The sequence below is a fragment of the Patiria miniata genome, unplaced genomic scaffold, assembly GCF_015706575.1.
Source record: "Patiria miniata isolate m_02_andy unplaced genomic scaffold, ASM1570657v1 HiC_scaffold_1, whole genome shotgun sequence".
Classification (NCBI taxonomy): Eukaryota; Metazoa; Echinodermata; class Asteroidea; order Valvatida; family Asterinidae; genus Patiria; species Patiria miniata.
The window spans coordinates 28,826,366-28,850,320 of record NW_024037047.1 but is presented as its reverse complement, the minus strand read 5'-3'; the positions used below and the strand labels follow the sequence as shown (position 1 = coordinate 28,850,320).

General features: G+C 41.6%; 1 protein-coding gene across 2 annotated transcripts; it reads left to right on the top strand.

The window, feature by feature from the left end:
* The first annotated feature begins 35 nt into the window (after positions 1 to 35).
* Positions 36 to 22,617, top strand: LOC119727972 (eukaryotic translation initiation factor 3 subunit C-like). Of its 2 annotated transcripts, XM_038200064.1 has the most exons (22): positions 36 to 159; positions 2,319 to 2,522; positions 3,277 to 3,472; positions 4,049 to 4,165; positions 4,994 to 5,057; positions 5,723 to 5,784; positions 7,272 to 7,390; positions 8,017 to 8,161; positions 9,007 to 9,260; positions 9,467 to 9,563; positions 11,030 to 11,142; positions 11,618 to 11,741; positions 11,837 to 12,350; positions 13,076 to 13,269; positions 14,142 to 14,267; positions 15,636 to 15,789; positions 17,377 to 17,620; positions 18,588 to 18,653; positions 18,824 to 18,911; positions 19,674 to 19,977; positions 20,008 to 20,166; positions 21,215 to 22,617. In XM_038200064.1, the coding sequence occupies exons 2-22, from the start codon at positions 2,359 to 2,361 to the stop codon at positions 21,241 to 21,243; spliced, it is 3,333 nt and encodes a 1,110-aa protein (XP_038055992.1). In that variant the 5' UTR covers positions 36 to 159; positions 2,319 to 2,358; the 3' UTR covers positions 21,244 to 22,617. The 2 variants fall into 2 exon arrangements, with proteins under 2 accessions (XP_038055992.1, XP_038055984.1); XM_038200056.1 differs by having other exon boundaries at positions 19,674 to 20,166.
* Positions 22,618 to 23,955: the final 1,338 nt, after the last annotated feature.

The following is a 23,955-nucleotide window of genomic DNA, read 5'->3' as shown; positions in this document are numbered from 1 at the left end:
TTGCCCAAATTGAACTGGAAACAACAACAACATTTTATTCGAGCCTGAGGTCATCCCACATGGGTCATCCGCACCGCGAGTACAAGATTTTCGCGCAAGTCCAACGCGCCTGAATGAAATGCACGATTTCATCCAGATTGTTGTTAATTTTTAAGTCATGTAAGTAACTTGTGACAGTCATGATTCGTACGTTTGCTTGAATGTGATAGTTGATTTTAAAAGTTGCACAAAGCAGATGTTTGGGGACAACATTGCCTGTAATTAATCAAAATTAGTGATGGTCAGATATTAGCCCGACTGCGTCTGGCCGTACAGTACTATCGCAAGCTCTGTAGTACGGCCAGACGCCCGATGCTTCCACAGAGACTGAATTTTGTTGGCCGCCGATGTAGCGATTTTGCTACATCTTTCGATCGCGATTATCTTTTCATACAGGACACAAATTTCCAAAGTTAAGGTTCGTAGTGGTAGAGCAACTCATACCTTTTCGAAAAAACGTTGTTTGGTCTCAATATTTTCATCCATCTGGCCACAAGACGAATTTCAGTCATCAGATTCCACAAATATCGTCCCCCATGCGATCCCCCATGCGATTTCAAAATGGCGGCCGCGCTGTAATGTATGCAATATGCAGGCGCGCCCGCGCAAACTCATGAATATGCATAAACAGTCTGTGACGTATGACCTCGTGTTTTTGAAGTACGGCCCCGCCGCACGCACGTCCAAAAACACGAGGTCATACGTCACAGACTGTTTATGCATATTCATGAGTTTGCGCGGGCGCGCCTGCATATTGCATACATTACAGCGCGGCCGCCATTTTGAAATCGCATGGGGGATCGCATGGGGGACGATATTTGTGGAATCTGATGACTGAAATTCGTCTTGTGGCCAGATGGATGAAAATATTGAGACCAAACAACGTTTTTTCGAAAAGGTATGAGTTGCTCTACTACTACGAACCTTAACTTTGGAAATTTGTGTCCTGGATGAAAAGATAATCGCGATCGAAAGATGTAGCAAAATCGCTACATCGGCGGCCAACAAAATTCAGTCTCTGTGGAAGCATCGGGCGTCTGGCCGTACTACAGAGCTTGCGATAGTACTGTACGGCCAGACGCAGTCGGGCTAGTCAGATATGGGAATCTTTCCAACATGTCCAATCCAAGTCGGCACATCTTACAGCGCCCTCACGCTCACCCAACATGCAAATAGGCTTATTTAGGCTATAGTGGCGGTAATACTACTAGTATACGTAGGGACTGCCATCTATCATGTCTATCTAGCCCCATAAAATGTGGCCAATCTACTTGACTACCTCCGTAAATAAACGCCACACTTCCACCATGTACAAAAACATGTCGAACTTTGTCAAATTTAGATTTTCACATTTAGGCCTAGTTTGTAGTTTATTTTTGCTTTAGATCGACTAGAGGCATACTCACCCTCTTTATACTTTATATAGGTTAATAATCAGAAAGTGCTGCCTTTTTCAGATGTCTAATTTTCGTGAAATTTCATGTTGAAATTTTGATACGCAAACATGTGCAAACGAATCTGGAAATTTCACGAAAAATAGACATCTGAAAAAGGCAGCACCTTCTGATTAGCCTACAAAGAGGGCGAGTATGCTAAGTTCTAAACAAAAATAAACTACAAACTAAGCCTAAATGTGAAAATCAAAATTTGACAAAGTTCGACATGTTTTTGTACATGGTGGAAGTGTGGCCTTTATTTACGGAGGTAGGCCTAATCACTTTTTTTTCAACACATTTCTTTTTTAATTTAAAGTTGGCCCAACACGCGGCCCGATAATCAGAAACAAAACAAAAGTTTGTAGGCCTATTCCAATGCCATGGAAACTAGGCTAGGGCCTATTTATTTTTTTTGAAAAATAGAAAGAGATAATCTATCATAACTTGTTTATATGACATCATAAAGACGTAAACACGCCAGTGCGACGTCATTCCGTGTTCGTGCACATGCACGAAGCCTGTCCCCGTAAGTTGTAGACAAGTCACTATCGGGACTCTCCGGGAATACATGAAATGGCCATATCACATGCACGTATGTTGTACCTGAGCTCAGCTGAGGGCTCACTCTTTCAGCTCTAGGGCCTACGACATATTCCATTCTTTCAATGATAACTTTACAGATCATAAATAGGGCCTAGGCCCTACTTTTATTTCAACAATTGTATGTGCTATTTTAGGGTTTTATTTGGGGGGCTTAGAATCCTGCCATTGATACCGCCCCAAACATGAGCATCCTTGCCTTCAGGTTTTACCCGCCATTGTTTTGTTTATTTCTCGTTTCAGATTGAGCTGACATTGTAAGCATCCATCAGAGGTTTTCATCATGGCGTCACGTTTCTTTGCCACTGGTTCGTCCAGTGAGAGCGAATCCTCGTCAAGTGACAATGAGGAGCCAGTACCGTCCAAGGTCATCACCCAGCAACGCTTCGCTCTGAGTGACAGCGAGGAAGAGGTCAAGCGGGTGGTACGCAGCGCCAAGTCCAAAAGGTCCGTCTCAAAAAGAGGGAAATTACGTTGGGTGCGATCGGTGGATCTGCTGTGTTGCCCGATCATGTTGGCTTTTGGTCGATTGCGCTGGTCTTTCAGTGGATCGTGCCATCATCAATCACCTTTTTTATTTAGCAGATCTGGAGGATTGTTTGAAAAAGGAAAATAAAGTCTGAGTTTTCCTACTGGATCGACATCTCGAAAACATTTCTGTGCGATCGAGTGATCCACGGATACAGACTTTCGCATCATGATGCCTTAGTCATTTCATTTGGAAAGGGTAGGGTTAAACGATGCAGAAGATTGCAGGAGAAAGCTTCTCCATTCAAAGCTTTCCTAGGGATGCACACCCTGTACCCTCCCCCTCCCTGTCAAAAATAAAGCAGTGTTACAAGTCAAATGACTTTTAAAATCATGATTCCATCGCTGACTTAAAGGTTCCCTGGTTATCCCACGCACTTGAAATGAACAACGTTAGATATGGCCCATTTTGGAAAGAATGTATCCAGACGCCACTTCTTTGGCTGTGTACAAAGTCTATGGAGAGTCGAGTGCATTTTCAAAGTATTTCCTAACAAAATTGGAAATGTTTCTTAGTTCCAGAATCATGTCTTTTTAACATTTTTGCAATGACTGCCCTGTATTGATATAATATATGATGAAAAAAGTGGCGTCAAGATGCAACATTGTCCCATTTTTATTGTGTTTTGACCCCTTCTTTCTCACACTTTATATGATTTTTTTCCCCAACCAGACATGAAGAGATCATGGACGTCATCAAGCAGATCAAGAACCAGAAGAAGATCCGGGACGTCTCCCGCGTGCTGTCCAGCTTTGACGATCTGACCCGGGTCTACCAGAAGTCTCAGAAGGTGCTGAACCCGGATGGTGGTCACCCACCCCGTTTCTACATCAGGACCCTGGTGGAAATGGAGGAATTTGTCAACGAGGTAGGAAGCTAGACTTTGGTTGCGATAGAGATACTGAGGCCTAAAGAAAATGGTGTTTTTAACCCTAACCCTCCAGGATATTTTGGCTAGAAACCCTGCCCAATGCAGCAACATGCAACACTTGTCTAAGTGACAAGCCTGCCCAGTGCAGCAAGATCCATCAGGTCAAATGTCTCAAGGCAAAACTGCCTCAGAGACTTTGGTCACCGAACGCAGCAGGATACAACTGTGGCATTGTTCAATGGGACTAGCTCTCATTGTCTCAGAAGCAGCACTGGTGTTGGTAGCTGAACGCATCAAAGTGCACCAGACTTTTCCACCTGATGCTCTGTGTTGCGTCTGACAGGGTCAGTGTTTATGGTAATTTGAACTACCTGGAATTTTTTAGTCCAAAATTCTGACCTCAAACTTTTTATTGCCACATTTAGCCACAAAATTTAAAATAAAGTGTGGACCCTGAATTTATAGAATTTGCAACTAAACTTATTCAATGACAAAATGCTACAGCAAGTTGTAGTCCTAATTCTTGAGTTGAGTTTTACTAAACATGTATTTTGTTTGCCTCTTTTTCCTCAGTGCTGGGAGGACAAGAAGAAGTTGACCAAGATGAACGCCAAGTCTCTGTCCACGCTGAGACAGAAACTTCGCAAATATTGCAGGGACTATGAGGAGCCTATCAACGAGTATAAAGAGGTATTGTTATTGTATAAAATTGTTATTTTGCAGCTTTGCCCATGTAATGTAATAACCTATGGCTGTTTTGGCTAGGATGCATCATCAATCCTGTAAAGTCCTAAAACAACCACAGAACAGTAGTGTCTCCATAGCTTTGTGTACAAATATATATCAAACTTTTCTTCATTTTCTTGGAGTAAGTTCCAGTTTTTACCTGTTTGTCATGTTTAATAAACAGCTTGCTTGGACAATAGTAGTGGCCAATATTTCTTCCAAACTTTCTTTTGTGGGTAATTGTGAAGGACATATTTTTGTACTGTTCATGTGCACTTTGACAAGGAGTACTTTGTGTGACAAAAGCAAAATAGTGCCCTGTTACATGTATTGATGAAAGGATTTGCTAATAATTAAAAACTTACCACTTACTTGTCACTTCCAATGAAAAAAAGTATTAATATCGTGTATGTATTGTTGCAAGTCATAGTAATGTGCATGAAAACAAGATGAGCTGAATTTCCACTGCATGTTTCCTTTAAGAGTGTGACACAATGCATCCTCCAAAATCAATCGACACTTCAAAGGCATACAGCCTCAATCTTCCAAAATCCTTGGTTGATTTTGGAGGATTGAGGAGGGTCTAAGGTTAAACATTGCTGTTTACTTGGTACTGTCCCTGAGTTTGTGAGAATAACTTTCACCAGTTTTTTCATTGTCCAAAGGCCTTTAAGTGTTCTCTTTTGGTATAATATTTAAATTAAATGAAATTAATTTTGAAATATTATTCTCTGAGGGGTATTTCGCATTATTTAAAAAATAACTTCTGCCATTTTAATAAATTTCTACCAGAATCCCGACGTGGAGAGAGAACAAGAAGAGGAAGAAGATGAGGAAATCAGCGGAGATGAGATGGGTAAGGTTTAGGAAGCTGAAGATAAATTCAACAAAGACTATCTACCAGAGTTGTAAAAACTCGAGTCAGTTACTCCACTCAAGTCACAATTTTTGGTGACTCCACTTGACTCGAGTCCCAATGGGTCGACTCGACTCCAGTCTCTGCGAGCAAATGACTCGAATCGAGTCCCTCATCAGAAGACTCCACTCAACTCGACTTGAGTCCAAGGCTAAAAACATTCAGGTCCCAAAACTGTGCGAAATTATACTCGTGGTGACTTACGGCACAAAGTTCTGCCTATTTAATGTTTGCGTATTTTGCGTTACCGTCAAGATGTGGCCGCTTATCAAGTACAAATATACAACGTATCACGGACTCTCACCTTGTGGTTTTATAATGTAGTGCACAAACTGCTGTCCAGATAGACAAAGCTTTCTATTTTTTACTTTTAAGGCATTTTTTTATTCATCGAAGTTGTAAAATGTCATCTTAAAAGAATCTGTTTACCAAAAATGCTCCACAACATTGAAGTGAAATAATCCACACACAAATACTGGGTACCATTCTTGCATCGTAGTGCATTCATTTAAAATGTGACTTATTTCTGATTAATGGTGCAGCTAGATTTGGAGATTCGGAGTTTTAAGATGAAACGATTCATATTGAAAAAATCTTTTTGACAGATTCCGGTGATGAAGATGGTTTGGGCGTGACGGGGACGAAAAGGACGCCATCCAAAATAAAGGTGAGGATATAAGTCAAATAAACGTAACCCTGCCAGATGTGAAAGTGTGTAGGACCTTGCTGCACTGAGCCATCAACACCAGCGTAATAACAGGCACTTATGAAACAATGCGAGCCAGTCCCACGAAAAAATGCCACAGTTGTTACCTGAGAAAGTAGGCAACCACAGACTCTGATGCAGTTTGGCCCTTGAAAATGTTAACTTCTGGACCTTGTTGCACTGGGCAAGCTTCACACTTTGCAAACCGTTGTTTTTAGACAAAGCCGAGTGGCATGGAACAAAATAAAGCATCAAATCTTCATACAGTGCGCGCTAGACGTAAGCATAGAACGCTCCTATATCAGTTACCATTGCATTAATTGTAATGCTTATATAGCGCTTTCCATCATATCAACAATCTCAAAGCGCTTTACAGTTATTCCCCCGTTTATCAGGCCATGAGACCACACAGCAGCCGATATCGACGCAACCCTTACAGGTACCCATTTATACTCCTGGGTGGAGAGAGGCAATTGTAGTGAAGTGTCTTGCCCAAGGGCACAAACAACATGTTCCTGGCAGGGTTCGAACCCACGCACCATCGTACATGAGTCAAACACCGTAACCACTGGACCTGGGCATTATATGGAAGACGGGGGCAAACTGGTCAAAAAGTGACATAAGTTAACATACACGTACTTCGTAATGGGCATACGATTTCCAGTTAGTATACAGAGTACAGCGCATCAGAGTCGTTTTATAGCACCCCCGCACCTGATATCATGAAACTCATTGTAACTTACGATGCAGCGCTGCGCACGTCACATCCCTACGATGCGTCGCAGCTGCGACCCGTCCTGCGATTCATTTCACAAAACACGTTGTACGTCCGAAGCGTCTTATAGCACAACTCGGTGACTGTTATATGTATTTATTCAGCGTACAGTAAATAGTCGTCTGATATTCAACAATGAGTCGTCAGATCTCATATCGAAAAGTTTTTAAAGCGTAAAACAAAATGGCGGACGTGTGATGCAGTTTGAAAGGGAAACAAGCTCTCGGTGGACGTTATAGCTACTTTGAAATTTCAACTGCAATATTCCAGTCTAATTCATAGTTAATCCAGGCATTTTCTATTTACAACTTAGCACACATTGTCTCGGTATTGTAGTCTCGTTTATGTACTTTTTCTGGCTAAGAAAAGGCCGCTTCTTTTTTCGCGATGACCACTAGACACGTCGTAACTTGCAACATGTTTCAAGCTGTTGTCAAGAAATGTACGACGTGTACAACACATCGTATGTTTCGTGAAATGGATCATACGATATGCGAGTTGCGACGTGTTACACGTCGTATCTCGGGTTGCGACGCGTTGCATAATTGAATGACACCTGATCAAAGACCGGGGATTTTATTCAGGCCTTGTAGAATCTGACATGTATCAGATATCATCTCTTGGCCCACTAGGAAGAGCTTCACTGATTGGCCCGTTTGTTTTCTGTTACCAGGACGAGGAAAGCGACAGCGACAGTAGCTTCTGGGACGAGAGCACCGAGAGTGAAAGCGACAGCTCTGACGCAGAGGCTGGCGGCTACGGGGGACTCACGGCTGCCTACTTCTTGAAATCGTAAGGAGATAGTCTGAATGTTTTATAAGAACGTCGCTTATTTTGTTCAGTGCATTGTGTATTAAAGTCTCAAAATTCTGTTTAAGGCATCCCAACGGTTTGATTTTTGAGGACCAAAATGTCGTACCCCAAAATTCTTTTGTGTAGTTATTACATAAAAAAAGCAAATTTTCAAGATAAACATGTGTGAATGCCAGTATTCTACTTTGTAAAAATCTGTCCAAATATCACTTTGTGGTACACATGTTTTTTGAGAACAAAATGGCACTTTCTCTCAGAAACGCTTCTTTAAGATACAATTAACTCTCTGTTGATTTGGGTCTATATCTGCAAAGAATTGTAGATTAGGAACAAATGGTGTACAATTAGAAACCGAGTAAAGGATATGAAACTTTTAAGACCTGGCAATGTTTTTATTTCATATTTTTAGTCAAACTTAAACAAATTAAACATGATGAACCTAAAAACAGAACAACAACCCCCTCCCTCATTTGATGAGTCCATCTATAGATCTTTAATCTAAATACACACAGTGTGCAGTTGCGGTGTTACAAAGGGGAAGATTGGGTGAATAATGTTAAATATTTGAAATTGAGTGCATAATTTGTTTTGGAAAAAAATTATAGGAATAATCCTGAGAAGGAGGATCGTCAACAGAATGTTCGCCTCCATCGTCGCAAGGAGCGCGAAGCCAGACGAGCCAAGCAGGAAGAGGAGGAAGAAGGTGACGAGGAATGGACAAAGGTCACCAAGGGGTTGCCCATCAGTAAGGTGAGGCCATAGGTTAAAGGTCATGACCCCAGGTCATACTGTCTGACAGTGCCACGGAAGTGGTATTATCATGGGTTTATAATACAGCGTGTCCCAATAAACATTGTGCATGAAGAAATCGCTGATTTGCTCCAAAGGTGGTCATACTAGCTAATCAAACTTTATATTATTTTAAAACCTATGGTCTTGTTTATAATTATTCAAAAATCAAGAAAATCCATCAGTGCAAACCAGAGATATCGGTGATTTTGTAAGGCTATATTATTTTCCTCCACAATTAGAATCCTGTAGTTTAGCTTATGCCAATACATTTCAGCTGTCAAAGAAGATGGCATGTTCATTGTCCTTTCTAAATCTTTGTCAAAGACTAAACACCTGATATTAGGCATTCCAAGTGGTATTAGATTTGATTATATAATGTTATGTACCCAAAACGTTATCTGTGAACACCCTTATCCAAATGCAACATAAAGGCCATGCAATATTTCAAGCACTGCGTAACACATACCAATAACCCAATAATTGGTATATGCAAGCAAATACTAAGTGTGGAAATTACATTGTGCAGGTCGAAAAATACATAGCCTTACCAAATCAAAGATATCTCTGGTTTGCATCGTTGGATTTTCTTGATTTTTTCACCAATTATATACAAGACCATTGGCTTAAAATTCTATAAAATTTGATTAGCTAGTCTGACCAACTTTTGAGAAAAGCAGTGATTTCTTCATGCACAATGTTTATTGGGACACGCTGCACAAATGTGTGTAGCTTTTGTAAGCTGTATTTTAGTGTGGGAAGTTGCTTGAGTAAAAACCAGTTTATTGTGTTTCAAATTCATCCAGGTGATGTTTGACAAAGGCACGGACATTACCCACACGCTGGTCGTCAAGAAGCTTCACGAGATTGTCTCGGCCCGCGGCCGCAAGGGCACCAACCGCAAAGAACAGATCGAGCTGCTGCGAGAGCTGCGCACCATCTCTGCTCAGAACAACCTGGGCGTGGCCATCGACCTGAAGGTGCTGTTCAACATCACGGCGGCCATCTACGACTACAACCCCAACGTGGCTACCTGCATGAAGCCCGACATGTGGATCAAGTAAGTCAACTTAAAGGACCTAAGAACCATTTGTCCACAAACTTTATTTTAATTCTATTGCAAATGTTTGTATTCTAATTTTTTCTATTTCTATCTTTTCGCGTCGTCTTTGTTTTTATGCTTTTCATGCGAATTATGCTGATGCGAATTTATTTACTCGTGAGCAAAACGGTGATGCCTTTTTCCCCCCACACCTCTGTTGCTAGGTGCATGGACAGCATCACTGAGATGTTGGAGCTACTGAAGAAGAACCCTGACATCACTATCAATGAGAACATCCCTGAGGATGCAGAAACCTACAATGTGAGTAATAACTGTTAAAGGGAAAATACAACATTTGCAAACATCAAAAAAAAAAACTACCAAATCATTTTGAAATACCTTGCTGGACTGTTAGTGAATGACAGTGTAAAGCATCCTGTAAAATCATGGCACCTGGTATACTGTCATTTTCAAAAAAAGTGGAATTTTTGTATCAATTTCCAACGCTGATCGGCCGATCAGCGTTGGAAAAAACTGGCTTTTTTTTCAAATACTGGCCCCAATTGACCATCGCACTTGTTTGCAATCGATTACAAACCTATGAACGGGTACGAGCCAGCTAGATTGGTTCCCCGACCTTACAATTCCCAAATGTATGTAAACTGCTCTGTTTCTTCTTATATGGAGTCAGGGAACCAGACTACAGGAAAATGATTGTTTTTCTTGGTTTTTATAGCATTTTCGAACCCAAAACCTCAAAAAAGTCAGTGTAACTATATTGGCTATATATTTCCAACCCCCCAATTCCATCCATTTCTGAAAATTACAGTAAAAGCAAATGATGTATATTCCCTTTAAATCTTGAAGTCTGTAAGCCTTTAATATTAAAGTTGTTGATTTGTCCTTGAAGCACTTTTTTCATTTTACAGTTTTATGAATGTGGTGGTTTTTTTGTGATTTGCATGTGTGTTACTTCGTTTTTTGTCTCATAGTGCAATATTTTTGGTACATGTATCTTCTGTGCATAAGTCTCGTAATTTACTGCATTTTTGTGTCGATGTATTTTATATATACATATACATTTTTTTTTATTGTAACATACATGTAAGTTGGCCATCAGGCCACGAGATGAATGCAAAACCAAACCAAACCAAACCACACCAAACCTGTCACTAGCCAATATGGCTCATCAGGTGGCATTGCTCTTCAGGTTCCTTGGCATAAAATGTAAGATTATACTTCTATTCTCCCTGGATGGGATGCCACTCCATCATAGGATACTCCCCAGCCAACGCCAGTGCACATTTATACTCCTGGGTGGAGAGAGGCAAGTGGGGGTGAAGTGGCTTGCCCAAAGACACAACATATAGCCAGCAGCTGGATTCGAACCCCTGACCATCTGATCACAAGTCATAACCCTAACCACTAGGCCACATTCCCTTTTAGCCTTTAACCCTAACAAAACTCAACCCATCAAACCCCAACGGCATGTTTTGTTGGAATCTGTCAAGATGGGTACAGTACTCCTAAACTGACAGTCTTTTACATTGGGTTGGCACACCTCCAGAATCAATGTCAGAAATATGTGTGTGCAGTTTCCCATATGGTGCTGGAATTTACCAGGATGGGTATGGTTCCTAGTAAATCATGCTAGGGAGTTGGGGTTAATAGGTTATCGGCAAAAAGTACACCCCTTCTTAGCGAGATGCCATTTGAACTGGTGGTTTTCCAAAGATCGCATTACATATTTCAGTTAATCTTTTGAAAAATGATTTGTGTGACTACAGGAGAAGCCGTATCGGATCCGAGGCTGTGTGCTGACCATTGTGGAACGCATGGACAAAGAGTTCACGAAGATCCTGCAGTCGGCTGACGCGCACTCCACAGAATTCGTTGAGAGGTACGATAGCTCAATAACTTCACAAAACTTTCACAGGCTTGCATTTCCTTCATTTTATGAGCTCCATGCACAGACAAGCGAGGGCACTTCTTAGCTCTTTCGAGAGCCCAGTGGACACAGTCCACCAGGTGTGAAAACTTGTGGGACCTTGCTGTATTGAGCCATCAACACCAGTGCACAAACAGCCAAATCTGAGACAATGAGAGCTAGTCCCATTGAACAATACCACAGTTGTATCCTGCTGCATTCGGTGACCACAGACTCTGAGGCAGTTTAGCCTTGAGATATTGTTAATCTGATGGATCTTGCTACACTGAGCAGGCTTGTCATTTTGACAAGGGTTGCATGTTTTTACGATTAGCAGGGTTTCTAGCCAAAATACCCAAGAAGGTTAGGGTTAAATGTGTGAAAATGATCGACCATCACCAGTGCCATTTTTTATTGAATGATTAATTATTGAATGATTGATTACCAGGTTGAAGGATGAGACGCGAGTGACCAAGATCATCACCACCTTGCAAGCTTACCTGGAGGAGCGTGGCAGCGCCTCAGATCTCTGCCGCATCTACATGCGCTACATCAACCATATCTACTACAAGGTAAGTAGAGAAAACAATTTCAAATTCAGCCGATTGCCAAATAATCAGAAATAAATGAATAAATAAAATAACACTTACCCTTGTTTCCCTTGCAGTATGACTACGACAAGCTGCAGCAGCTGGAGGAGCAAGTCCAGGAGAGACGGGCCAAGATCCTGAGGGAGAGCCAGGAGGGGACGGGCAAGGATCCCGACACGACTGGAGACAACAAGACTGAGACCGGGGAAGGGACCACGGACAGCAAGGGAGAGGAGAAAGGAAGCATAGAGGAGAAGGAGGGGTCCAAGGAGGAGTCGAAGGAAGAGTCAAAGGAGGAGTCGAAGGAAGAGTCGAAGGAAGAGTCAAAGGAGGAGTCAAAGGAGGAGTCCAAGGAAGAGTCGAAGGAAGAGTCGAAGGAAGAGTCGAAGGAGGAGTCGAAGGAAGAGTCAAAGGAGGAGTCGAAGGTAGAGTCAAAGGAGGAGTCGAAGGAGGACGAGTCTAAAGAAGACGCGACTACAGAGGATGGGTCTAAAGAGGACGCGTCTAAAGAGGATGTGGTGGAGGGAGAGGGGGAGGGGTCGGAGAAGAAAAAGGAGGAGGTCAGCAAAAAGACAAAAGGAGATGGCAGTGGTAAGTAGGGTGGTTTCTGGTACCAGGGCCCAATTTCACGGTGCTGCTTAACAGTTAGCAGAAAAGTTGTGCTTAGCGTAGCAGAAAACTTTGCTAACCTTAAGCATTATTTCACGGCGTGGACGTGCTAACGGTCGTGCGTGCATGGAGATTTCTATTGTTACGTCACTAAGTTAAACACATTTTTCCTCCGAAGTGAGCGTGCCTTTTGCTTATGGCTTACGGTCTCAATGAAATAGACGAAGGCTCTGTTAGCAGAAAATTGTGTGCTTAGCAGCGCCGTGAAATTGGGCCCAGGCCAAAGATTATACTAATGTGGTAGAGGGAGAGGGGGAGGAGCAATGTTTAAGAATGGGGAGGTATTCTCTAAAAAAAAAATGGGAATTGAAATGAGGGATTAGTTCTGGTACCCATCTGAAGATGTAGAGATCAGAAGGATGGTATATGGGAAAATGGAAGGGATCAAAAGAAAAAAAAGAGGAGGTCCTTCCAAAGACGAAGGAAGATAGAAATGGCAAGTTGGAAGTGTGAGGTAGTTTCTGGCGCCAGTCCAAAGATGAGGAGAGTAGAGAGCATGCCGTGAAGGGAGAGGGGGAGGGGCCAGAAAAGAAGAAAGGGAAATTCAACACAATGGAAGATAAAATTGTTAGTGGGGTCACAGATTCATGTCGATACAACTGTTAGATTCTAAAAGGCATCTTATTTTTTTTCCTCCAAATCCACAGAGACCACGGCAGAGCTGATGGATCGTATGTGCAAGTTCATCTACTCCAAGGACACGACGGACTTGATCCGTACCCGGGCCATGCTGTGCCACATCTACCACCACGCCCTGCATGATCGCTGGTACATGGCTAGAGACCTCATACTCATGTCCCACCTGCAGTCCAATATACAGCACTCGGATATCCCTACACAGGTAAGATTAGCCAAAAGTTGACAGGAAAAGTTTGCTAAGGCCCTACGTCACCGTACAAATGGTTCATTAACCAAAATAATAGTCTCGTCGATTGGGCATGAGATCTTCATAATATGTAACATACTTGATTTGCATCTTAAAATTTAAAGGTGTCGGTGTGTTTTAAACTATTTTAATCCGGTTTTGTCAACTGGCTGCAGTTTGAGTATTACCTAATTTTGGGAACCTTCACTAATTATACAAATATAAATTTAACCAACTTGGCTGCCATAATAATAAGGAGCCGGATGGGAATTTTCCTGTTTTTGTCCCCAAAGGGTTTTTCACAGATTTGTTGCCCCTCCCCTAATCAGCGAATGTATAGAAATATATTTTCCCGATGTCACAAGAAATATCCAAATTCTTGATGTTCACTTAATTCACCTTAGGCCTTTAGAAAAGTCAGTGATGTCGTTTCAAACTGTACATGTTTCTTTGTAATAGTTTTTACAATATTTATAATAGTTGCTTTACGATCATGCAGTAATCCCATATGATTTGATTTTATTTCATTGTGTTTTGTATTGTATTTTTGTAATGTATTATATTTGTACATGTGTGTAGTTATTTGTAGTGTATGCAGGGCCCCAATAGAAACTAATTTGAAACTGTTTGGGCATACCCTGGGTAAAAAAGAACGCAATACAAAAATAAATAAATAAATAAACTATTAATTTCAGTACGAAACATGTCATGTCATGAATTATGTACATGTCAATATGCAGAAACTGTCAATATGTAGAAAGTGTTGCCTAAAAAAAGCTTTAAAATGCTGTTCTTTTGTGCTGCTAATGGCGTTCATTCGCTCTTTTGGTGTCTTTTCCCGTGTTCAGATTTTGTACAATCGGACCATGGTGCAGCTGGGCCTGTGCGCGTTCCGTCACGGTAACATCAAGGATGCCCATCATGCATTGCTGGACATCCAGAGTGGGGGTAGGGCCAAGGAGCTACTTGCACAGGTACGGGAAAAAAATCTACAGTCGGACAAACCCCTGAAACCACCAAAAAATCGTCTAATATGAGAACACCTGTCACGTGATGAATATAATGTTTGTTTCATTTCAAAGCTGAAAACTGTGCTCTTTTCAAAAATATTCATAAATTTCTGAGACGTTTTACCAATTCCTATTGGTCGAGAGCCCGTATTGTGGGTGGTTTTAAACCGCTGGTGAAACACAGCTGCCTCCTGCGCCACATCGTGCAGTACTGGACGCATGCGCACCAATTTCCATATTAGGAGATTTTTAGTACAAGTGAGGCACATACCATAGACATTAGCAGAGGGGTGTTTCACTAAGGCCAAAAAAAAAGTCTCCGGTTTCTGGTATGGAGCTTGCCCCAAAAGTGGTGTGGCGACGCGGCTTTTTTTTTTTTTACCTGTTTTTTTTTTTTTTGGCTTCACATGTCGGCTGATGACTGCAAATGGTGCCCGACTAAACTTAGTGCAAATATATGGGAGTCCAGAGAGGCCACATAAAGCTTATTCTCGATCATAACCCCATCTAAAAACACGTTAAAATTGTGCAGCAGCAGGATTCCAGTCAAACCAGTGAGTTTGGCGGTTTTGAGACATCATCTTGTATTGAAAAAAAAACTTTTTCATTTTGCCAAAGCGCATGGCTACGGTGACGCGCGCGCATACCAGAAACCGGAGACTTTTTTTTTTTGGCCTAAACAAGAAGTCAAATTGTTGAACAAAATCGTTGGAAATTTGTGCATTTTTGATTTGTTTGGACTTTTGACCGACTGAAAGGTCTTTATGAATGGGAATAAATATGTGCTTGGCCAGTATTAAATAAGTTTGTTTAAACCAGCTAGGGGCCTGGTTGTAGTTCAGTTCAGGCCATTATCCGTGTTTGTGTAAACCGGCCATGCACATGTTTACTTCCTTATTAAAATTGCTTCAAAACAACCTCTACATCAAAGGTTCTGGTTCAAGTGAAGATATCAGACTTGGGAAAAGTAACTTCAGAGAAACTTAAACTTGCATTTGAGCCTGTTTACTTCTTCTAGCAAGGAAGCAGATGAAAGAACCAAAGTGATGTAAACGTTTATTTCTGTAGAAGAAACTCATATTAAGTGACATTCCGTGGTTTTTCCTTGTTCATGTTGTTTGCGTTACAGATATCTGAATCAAACTTTTCCAATTAACCAATGAATGATCATAGGGTTGTCAATTTAGTTTCAGAGGGAAAAAAAACGATCAAAAGTGTCCAAGTAAAAATCTCTTAGACGGTTCCTAACCATTTTCTTTGCTAGGACCATTTAAATGTTTAAATGTTCATGGTCTTAATTGTCTTGCACATGTGTGTATGTTATGGCCACAGGGTCTGTTGATGCAGAGGCAGCAGGAACGAGACCCAACCCAGGAGAAGATTGAGAAGTCTCGTCAGTTGCCCTTCCACATGCACATCAATCTGGAGTTGCTTGAGTGCGTCTACCTCGTCTCGGCTATGCTACTGGAGATACCTTACATGGCCTGTGAGTACCAACTAGAGTATCACATGTCCATCACATGTCCATCACATGTCCATCACATGTCCATTACATGTCCATCACACGTCCATCACGTGTCCATCACATGTCCATCACATGTCCATCACATGTCCATCACATGTCCATCACATGTCCATCACATGTCCATCACTTGTCCATCACATGTCCATCACATGTCCATCACATTTCCATTACATGTCCATCACATGTCCATCACATGTCCATCACATGTCCATCACACGTCCATCACACGTCCATCACAAGTCCAACACATGTGCATCACATGTCCAACACATGTGCATCACATGTCCATCACATGTCCTTGCATGTACATCACACGTCCATCACACGTCCATCACATGTCCATCACACGTCCATCACACGTCCATCACATGTCCATCACAAGTCCATCACATGTCCTTGCATGTACATCACATGTCCATCACAAGTCCATCACATGTCCTTGCATGTACATCACATGTCCATCACACGTCCATCGCATGTCCATCACATGTCCATCACAAGTCCATCACATGTCCATCCCATGTCCATTACATGTCCATCACAAGTCCTCATAAGTCCATCACAAGATACCTTGTCCCAAGTCATTGCTTATCCCCTCTTGTGAAGGGACTTGTGGTGGACTCGACTGCAACACAGCAAACTTCACAATGATGCTAAGCATAAGAAATTTGCTTAGTCAGTTTGTGTGCTAAGAATATTTCACCTGTCACAAGCAGTATTCGTTGTGTGAACTGTTTTGGTAGACTAGGTTCTTGTACCCAATTTTATGAACAATGCTAAGCAGAAAATATTGTTATGCAGTGTTGTGTGCTGAGCACATTTTGGCTGTAACAAGATGGATGATGAGATCTTTCGGCTTGTCAGGGCCAAATTTCATGGTGCGGTTAACCGGTTAAGCACAAGATTTTCTGCTAACTGAGCCTATGTCTATTTCATAGAGACCGTAAGCAGTAAGCATGGCAAAAGCATGCTTAAACCCCCGAGGAAAAAGTTGCTGAAATCAGTGATGTAACGATCAAAATCTCCATGCGTGCACAACCCTTAGCACATCCACGCCATGAAATAGTGCTTTAGGTTCGCACAATTTTCTGCTATAGTAAGCACAACTTCTCTGCTCTTCTACTGTTAAGCAGCGCCATGAAATTGGGGTCAGATGTTTTTTGCAAATTTCTATGCTTAGTGAGACTTTGAAATTAGCCCCTGGGCCAAACTTAACGTGGTAAAGCACAAAATTGTGCTTAGCACAGGAAACATTTGTTTGACCCAAATGGGTTACAACTCAGCATTTCATGAAATGTGTACTGCCGGAAACTAGTTCTCAACTGATTTTTCACACATAAATTTGCTAAACAATGATTTCTGTTGAGTAACTCCTTGAATCTGGGCCCTGGACTGATCTATTTGGAAATTAGAACTTCCTTTCTCATCATTTTGCTTCTGTGAACAAAATACCAATGACAGCTAAAGTAGTAAAACTAAGGCCAGAATCGATGGATGTAGTTTTATTGTACATGTATTCACCCCTATTCCGTTTCCCAAATCCCACAGCCCACAACTTTGACATCCGTCGGCGCATGATCAGCAAGAGTTTCCACCACCAGTTGCGACTGAGCGAGCGGCAGACTCTCGTGGGTCCCCCAGAGAGCATGAGGGAGCACGTGGTGGCCGCCTCGCGGGCCATGCGCTACGGCAACTGGCGGGCTTGCAAGGACTATCTGCTGAACGATAAGATGAACGGCAAAGTCTGGAATCTGTTCCCGAACAGTGATCACGTGAGGGAGCTCATTACAAGGTAAAAACAGATTTAATATAAGACTTTCCTCCCAAAGTACCCTTTTTATGTAATGCTTCGTGTCAATGTGTAAGCACATGTAGACCACATTTCCCATAAATCGTTTTAAAGGTAAGAATTTTGGCACCAAATTATACCACAAGTTATAGCAGTTATGGTACACAAAAATGATGTGTTCGGTATGCGTCTGTGTCTGATGTGCCATGAGGTTGAAGGCCAAGTGGCATAACAAACACACTACATTTCCGTGTTCAATGAGCGCGAGTGAGATAACGAATTTACAAACTTGACACACGGTAAAGTTGAACATGCATGCTTTACACAAACGCTTCAGCGGTTATCCTGTTATGTATGCGCGTGCAACAGTAATGGCGTGCGCATCTTAGAATAGCGCGATACGCGGAGTGCGATATGGACCGTGGTATATGGGGCCAAGTTCGCGCAAGGACTATAGTTGACCAATGGTTAACTAACGTTTGCCCGAACTCTGTCTAGTCGACGGTGGTTGACTACGCTAGTCGACTATTTGGAACCAGCCTACTGGGGTTGGTTGCTTCGCTGGTAACCAATAGCCGCGCGCATTCATAACGCTAGCAGAGAGCCAGGATCCAGAAGTTTTGCGATGACATTTTGACCAGCGTTTGACTAGAGACGTTCGCACGTTGCTATCAGTGCGCAGGCGTAAGGTACGTCACAAATCAACCACTAGTCGACTAATGGTCCTTGCCCGAACTTGGCCTGGGTTAATACCACACTGTTCAATCAATGAGGATTGAGGATTTAAGTTTGCTAAAAGATAAAGCTTGGTAGTTTAATCAACACTGCACTGTGTTATATTGTCAGATTGGTCATTTTCACACCACAGCTGTGGCATGTTATGATGCCACACGGGTAGCTCAAAACCACCTTCCGAAGTCAAGGGTGACATCCAGAAATGGTAACAAATCTTTTATGTCTCTGATTACAGGAAAATTCAAGAGGAGAGTTTGAGGACCTATCTCTTCACCTACGGCAGTGTCTATGATTCACTCAGGTATGGTTACAAACCACACAAGCAATTAGGGGAAAAAAACATCTCAAGTAATATTTTTAGTAACAGATACAGCTTTTGGCATTGAAGTGCTGCTTTCTGCAAGCAGTCCACTGGTGTTGACGAAGGGAATAGTCACAATAACTTTTTTTCTCTTTTTTTTCTTTTATCAGCATGAACACACTGGCTGAGATGTTTGAATTGGAGAAGCCTGTTGTGCACAGCATCATCAGCAAGATGATCATTAATGAGGAACTCATGGTAAGAAACGAAAAGTCAAAGAAGTGACCTTTATTTTCAAAAAAGTATCAAATGATGAGATACCTGTTCAAAAGTCAGGGCCCTAGTTCACGGAGCTAGTAAGCAGAAACGATTCTTACAGCCACGAAGCATTATGAGCAGTAAACAGAAGAGAACGAGTCACAACCAGTGCCACTCTCTGGCTGGTACACTCTTCCGACTAAGAAATACTCTTCCTACTAAAAAATTATAAAATTGTAAAATCGTGGCAGCTGTGCTAAATTTGGCGTGGCCAGTTTGAAGGAGATTAGTAGAGAGTATTGCTTCGCAAAATGTCTTGCTAAGAAGTTTCCAACTGAGACGAAAGCAGCTTGCAACCATTCGCAAGCAACACAATTGTGCTTCGACCCATTTTTGTTCTGTGCTTTACAAGGTTCTATGCTAATCACATTTTCAATTCAGTCACAATGCAAACCTGGGAAATAGCAAACGGGAATCACTCAGAGAGGAGACGGCTTTTTATTACAAATGTTCACATGAACCACAAAGGGAGAACTGACTAGGTGCATTATAATAATTTTTAAAAATTGAACAAAGAAATTGACTGGAGCAGGGTTTGAACCTGCGAGATCCTGATTGCCGTTCCGGTGCTCTACCAGCTCAGCTATCCAGTCCTATGTTAGTGGTTCCCCATTTAGTAAATGTCTTAGTAAATTTTCAAGGGGCGCTAGTCAGAAGCCAAATTTTCAATTATCGGTGTTCCTTTTCGTTTTGTTCATGAAGGCTTCATGGGATGAGCCAGCCCAGACCGTGGTCATGCACCGCTGCGAGCCCACCAAGCTCCAGAACCTGGCCCTGCGCCTGGCGGACAAAGTCAACAACCTCGTGGAGAACGGCGAACGCTTACTGGAGTACCGCCAGAACGACGGCCGGGGCTTCAACAAAGGCGGCGGCCAGCAGTTCCGCGACAAGCAAGGCAACTACCGCGGGGACCGCAGCGACCGAGGGGGCGAGAGGTCCGGGTATCGCTCTGGGCGGGGCGGTTATCGTGGCGGTGGCGGTGGTGGGAACTACCGTGGCGGCGGAGGCTATCGCGGGGACCGGAGTGGCGGCGGAGGCTATCGTGGGGACCGGAGTGGCGGTGGTGGCTACCGCGGGGACCGGAGTGGCGGTGGTGGCTATCGCGGGGACCGCAGTGGCGGTGGTGGCTATCGCGGGGACCGAAGTGGCGGTGGTGGCTATCGCGGGGACCGGAGTGGCGGTGGTTATCGTGGAGGTATGTAGCTTGAATTAACCCTACTACTTTGGACACTTCACAAAACACTTCACGGCTTGTCTCTACACTTTTGCCTACTCACATACTGAAATTTGTATCCTTGTGGAGACATTTCTAAAGTTTTTGAGTTCGAAAGAACAGTTTCAAAATGCTCTTATTTTAACCAGAATTAATTTCCTGGGCTGAAATTCGGACTTGATATCCCTTTTCTAAAATTCTACCATTTGCGACCGATCAACATACCTTGGAAATTCCTAGTTTTTGAGTAAAATTCATATTTCGTGAAAACCTTGTGGAGACGTATTCATCTATAGAAATTGCCCTGTGGAGGCGTATACAATCTTTTGTTCCCTATTGTGTGCATGTTTCCAGAGGGCACGGTGTATCGGATCAGAATTAACACACACACACTGCTAATTTTAAGTATCTTCTATCCAGTATGCTGTGGCCCTCAAAACCCTTCACAACACTTCCGAGTCTTATTTTGTGGCCAAGCAGTTGCTCCGCACTGCTCTGCACTGCTCAGCACTCCGCATGCAAATGTGTCATTGTGTCTTTTTATTTTCTTTTTTATGAAACCTTTTCACATGAGAAAAATCTGAAGGGTTTTGAAGTGACGTGTTACACTGAAGTAGGAATTCTCAGCAGGGTGAATGGTTTTGTGGAGCACTGAGGTCCAGTTATTACGGTGTTTGACCATGCTGTGGTACCTGTGTTTGAACCCTGACGGGGAACATGGTGCTTGTGTTCTTGAGCAAGACACTTTACTACAATTGTCTCTCTCCACCCAGGAGTATAAATGGGTACCTGTGAAGGTAGAGACCAGAATGCGCTGAAATTGAGCCGCTGCAGAAACTGGTCTCATGGTCTGACGAACAGGGGTAATAATTGTGAAGCGCTTTGAGACCTTTGGTATAAAGTGCCATATTAGCACAGCATTATTATTTTGAAATCAGCAGTACATTTGCCAACCAAGGTGCACATATACCCTTGATTTTTTGTTGTGTTATTTGTTGCCAACTGTTCTTGTGTTCTTTCCCTTGCACAGGTCGGAGAAGTAACCAGAATACGTACTAGATGCCTGCTAGCTCAGAACTCGCTGCCACTACCACGATTGCAAAGATGATGTCTCAGTGTATGGCGCCCTCTTTCGAAAGAAGTTTCATCAGGCTTCATGATTCCAACAATGGATTTCTATACCCATCCCCCCTCTGCAACATAATAGGCCTCTCTCAAATGACGTCATTTCCTACAGACCATCCACGTGCATCGTCATTTAGAGTGTCAACTTGCATAACGCGTATCGGCTGCATTGTATTTCGAACACGTTTCAAGTACTATAAGAGTACTTCAAGTACTATAAGTACTACATTTCAAGTAACAAGGGAGTGTTTTTGGAACATTTTCAACACTGCGCAATGCGTGCTTGATGGCGTAAAATACACAGTTGCAGTTCTCCTACAGAGATGGCTGTCATTGAGAGAGACCTATTAGTTTTGGCCTTAATTTAAAACTCTTTAACCCAAACCTGCTGGATTCTTCAGAGTCCATCAGGTTTTGGAGGACTTTGAAGGATTCAGGAGCATCGGAACCTTTTTATGGGGGCCTTGAAGCATATAGTTTTAAATACTAAAAATGCTTCCTATGGTGTTGCCCTTCAAAAATTCTGTCATAATTTCATTTCTGCTTGCTGAGCGGCAGATTCTGTAAGGTTTCATGCAAAAAGTTCTTGGGGAGTACCACCTGAAATCTCTGGTTTTCCTTTCTTGAGTCACTCTTATACTCAGCAGCCATTTTGCAGAACAGTGTTTTTTGTTTGTTGGGGTTTTTTTGGTTCATATACTGGCAAGTAACAAAAAATAGGAAATTCGAAACTTAACATGACTTTACAAAGTGTTTCTAATGGCACAAGTAAAAAATGACATCATCTGATCCGGGTTCAGTTGCACACCTGCATATATTTTGTTTTAGAATTAAAACTAACAAAAATACTCTCTCTATAAACATTGTTGCCATGTATATTGTCAAAAAGAGGACAGTTGATGACCAAAACTGCAGAGTATTTGAGGTATTTTAGTCTGCATACCAGCAGCCAACTTGAGTGCTTTTTTGGTAGTTTGACGTGCTGTCTGCATTTTGAGAATTTTGGTTTTCTCCAAGAACAAACAACAGTTTTTGGACGGAGACAGTTTCAAAGTTTTTGAGCATTAATTTAAAAACAGTAATGTGCAAAGCTGAGCATTTCTCATTCAGCTGTACTGTCTTTTTTTCTCAAACTAGTAAAATATTAACTTTTAAGGTTCTATGTAAGACAAGCAAACAAAAGACAGAAATCCAATTTTTGTTGATTTAGAAAATAAAATCACTGAATTTTATTAAATCAAATCTCAAGTTAACATAATCATAAATTAACAGTGGCAAGTGATAATAAAATGGTACCATATTAAACATAGTGTTGTGTCACAATTTCTAATGATTGTAAAATTAAAAACAATATCTTTGATATATAAGCTACGTCAATGAATTTAGTAAATTTAGAAAAGAAATTCCTGGAAAGTTACCAGAAAAACATCAGATACGAGCTATTACTAATGAAATTACAGTCCACTCGATACAGAATTCTGATATAACTAGAAACACTCGGAGAGTGCAAATCTCTGTCAAGGCTGAACAATTCCCTGCCATATTGTCAGTTCGCCCAAAAGAAATACTCGCATAATATTAATGGCGAAGAATCCTAAAAAAAAATCCTTGAAACGGATCCGGATCACTTCCAAAATCAAATCGATTTGTACTTGTACCAAGGACCACCCCTAAAGAAATTTTCATTCAAATCCGTCCATAACATTTTGAGTTATCTTATGAACAGACAAACTAACCAACCAACCAACAAAATCCGATGAAAACATAACCTCCTTGGCGAAGGTTGTAAACCTTAACAGGAGCGTATGTCCCATTGTGCAAATATATGCACAGTTGGGACCAAGATTGATTGTTCAATACAACCAGAATCCGACTGTATACCACAAACGCCATAAATAAGAACTCTCCAAAATGCACAATGTTTTTATCATGAAAGTTACAAACATAGCACCATCTAGGACTATAGGCTTTATTCATGAGTCGGCCATGTTACATTGAAAGCGAGGTAATATCTTCATTTTTGGAACTTGCGAATAGAAATGAAAGCAATGATATAACCCCCGGTAGTTAAGAACAAATTAATACCAAGAACAAATTAATACAAGTCTGCTCTGATGAATAATTTACAATATGTGATTAAACATACACTAATTTTTAAAGCAACATTTAAAACAACTTTGCAAGTGAGGCTTGGAATGCAAAAATAGTCTGGCACCATCCCATTCAACAGTTTGCAATTTATGAAATACAGTCAGGGAACACGACCCAAAATGGCTTCCTCATTGAAGTGTCTTACTTCAATTAAAAATATACCAGAATGCACATTTGTCAAATTTCCCTAGAACTTATAAACTATGTGTATTTTTGATCAGTTAAATGTACCCAAACAATCCTGTTGAATAGTTGTACAACAAAAAGAATCAGCAACTTAGCCTAGTTTTGGCACGTTAACAGTGAGACTGAAATTTCAAAAAAAAAACTTTTACAAAATTACAATTTTTTGTTGGTAACAATTTTTTTCTATGTAAAAACCAAACAGTAGGCCTATACAGCAAGTACACAGATTACAAAAAGAGTCATAAAGGCAGTGTGCCTCTCTTATTAATCCTCTGGTTATACTCCGATGAGGAAGATTTGATTTAGGTC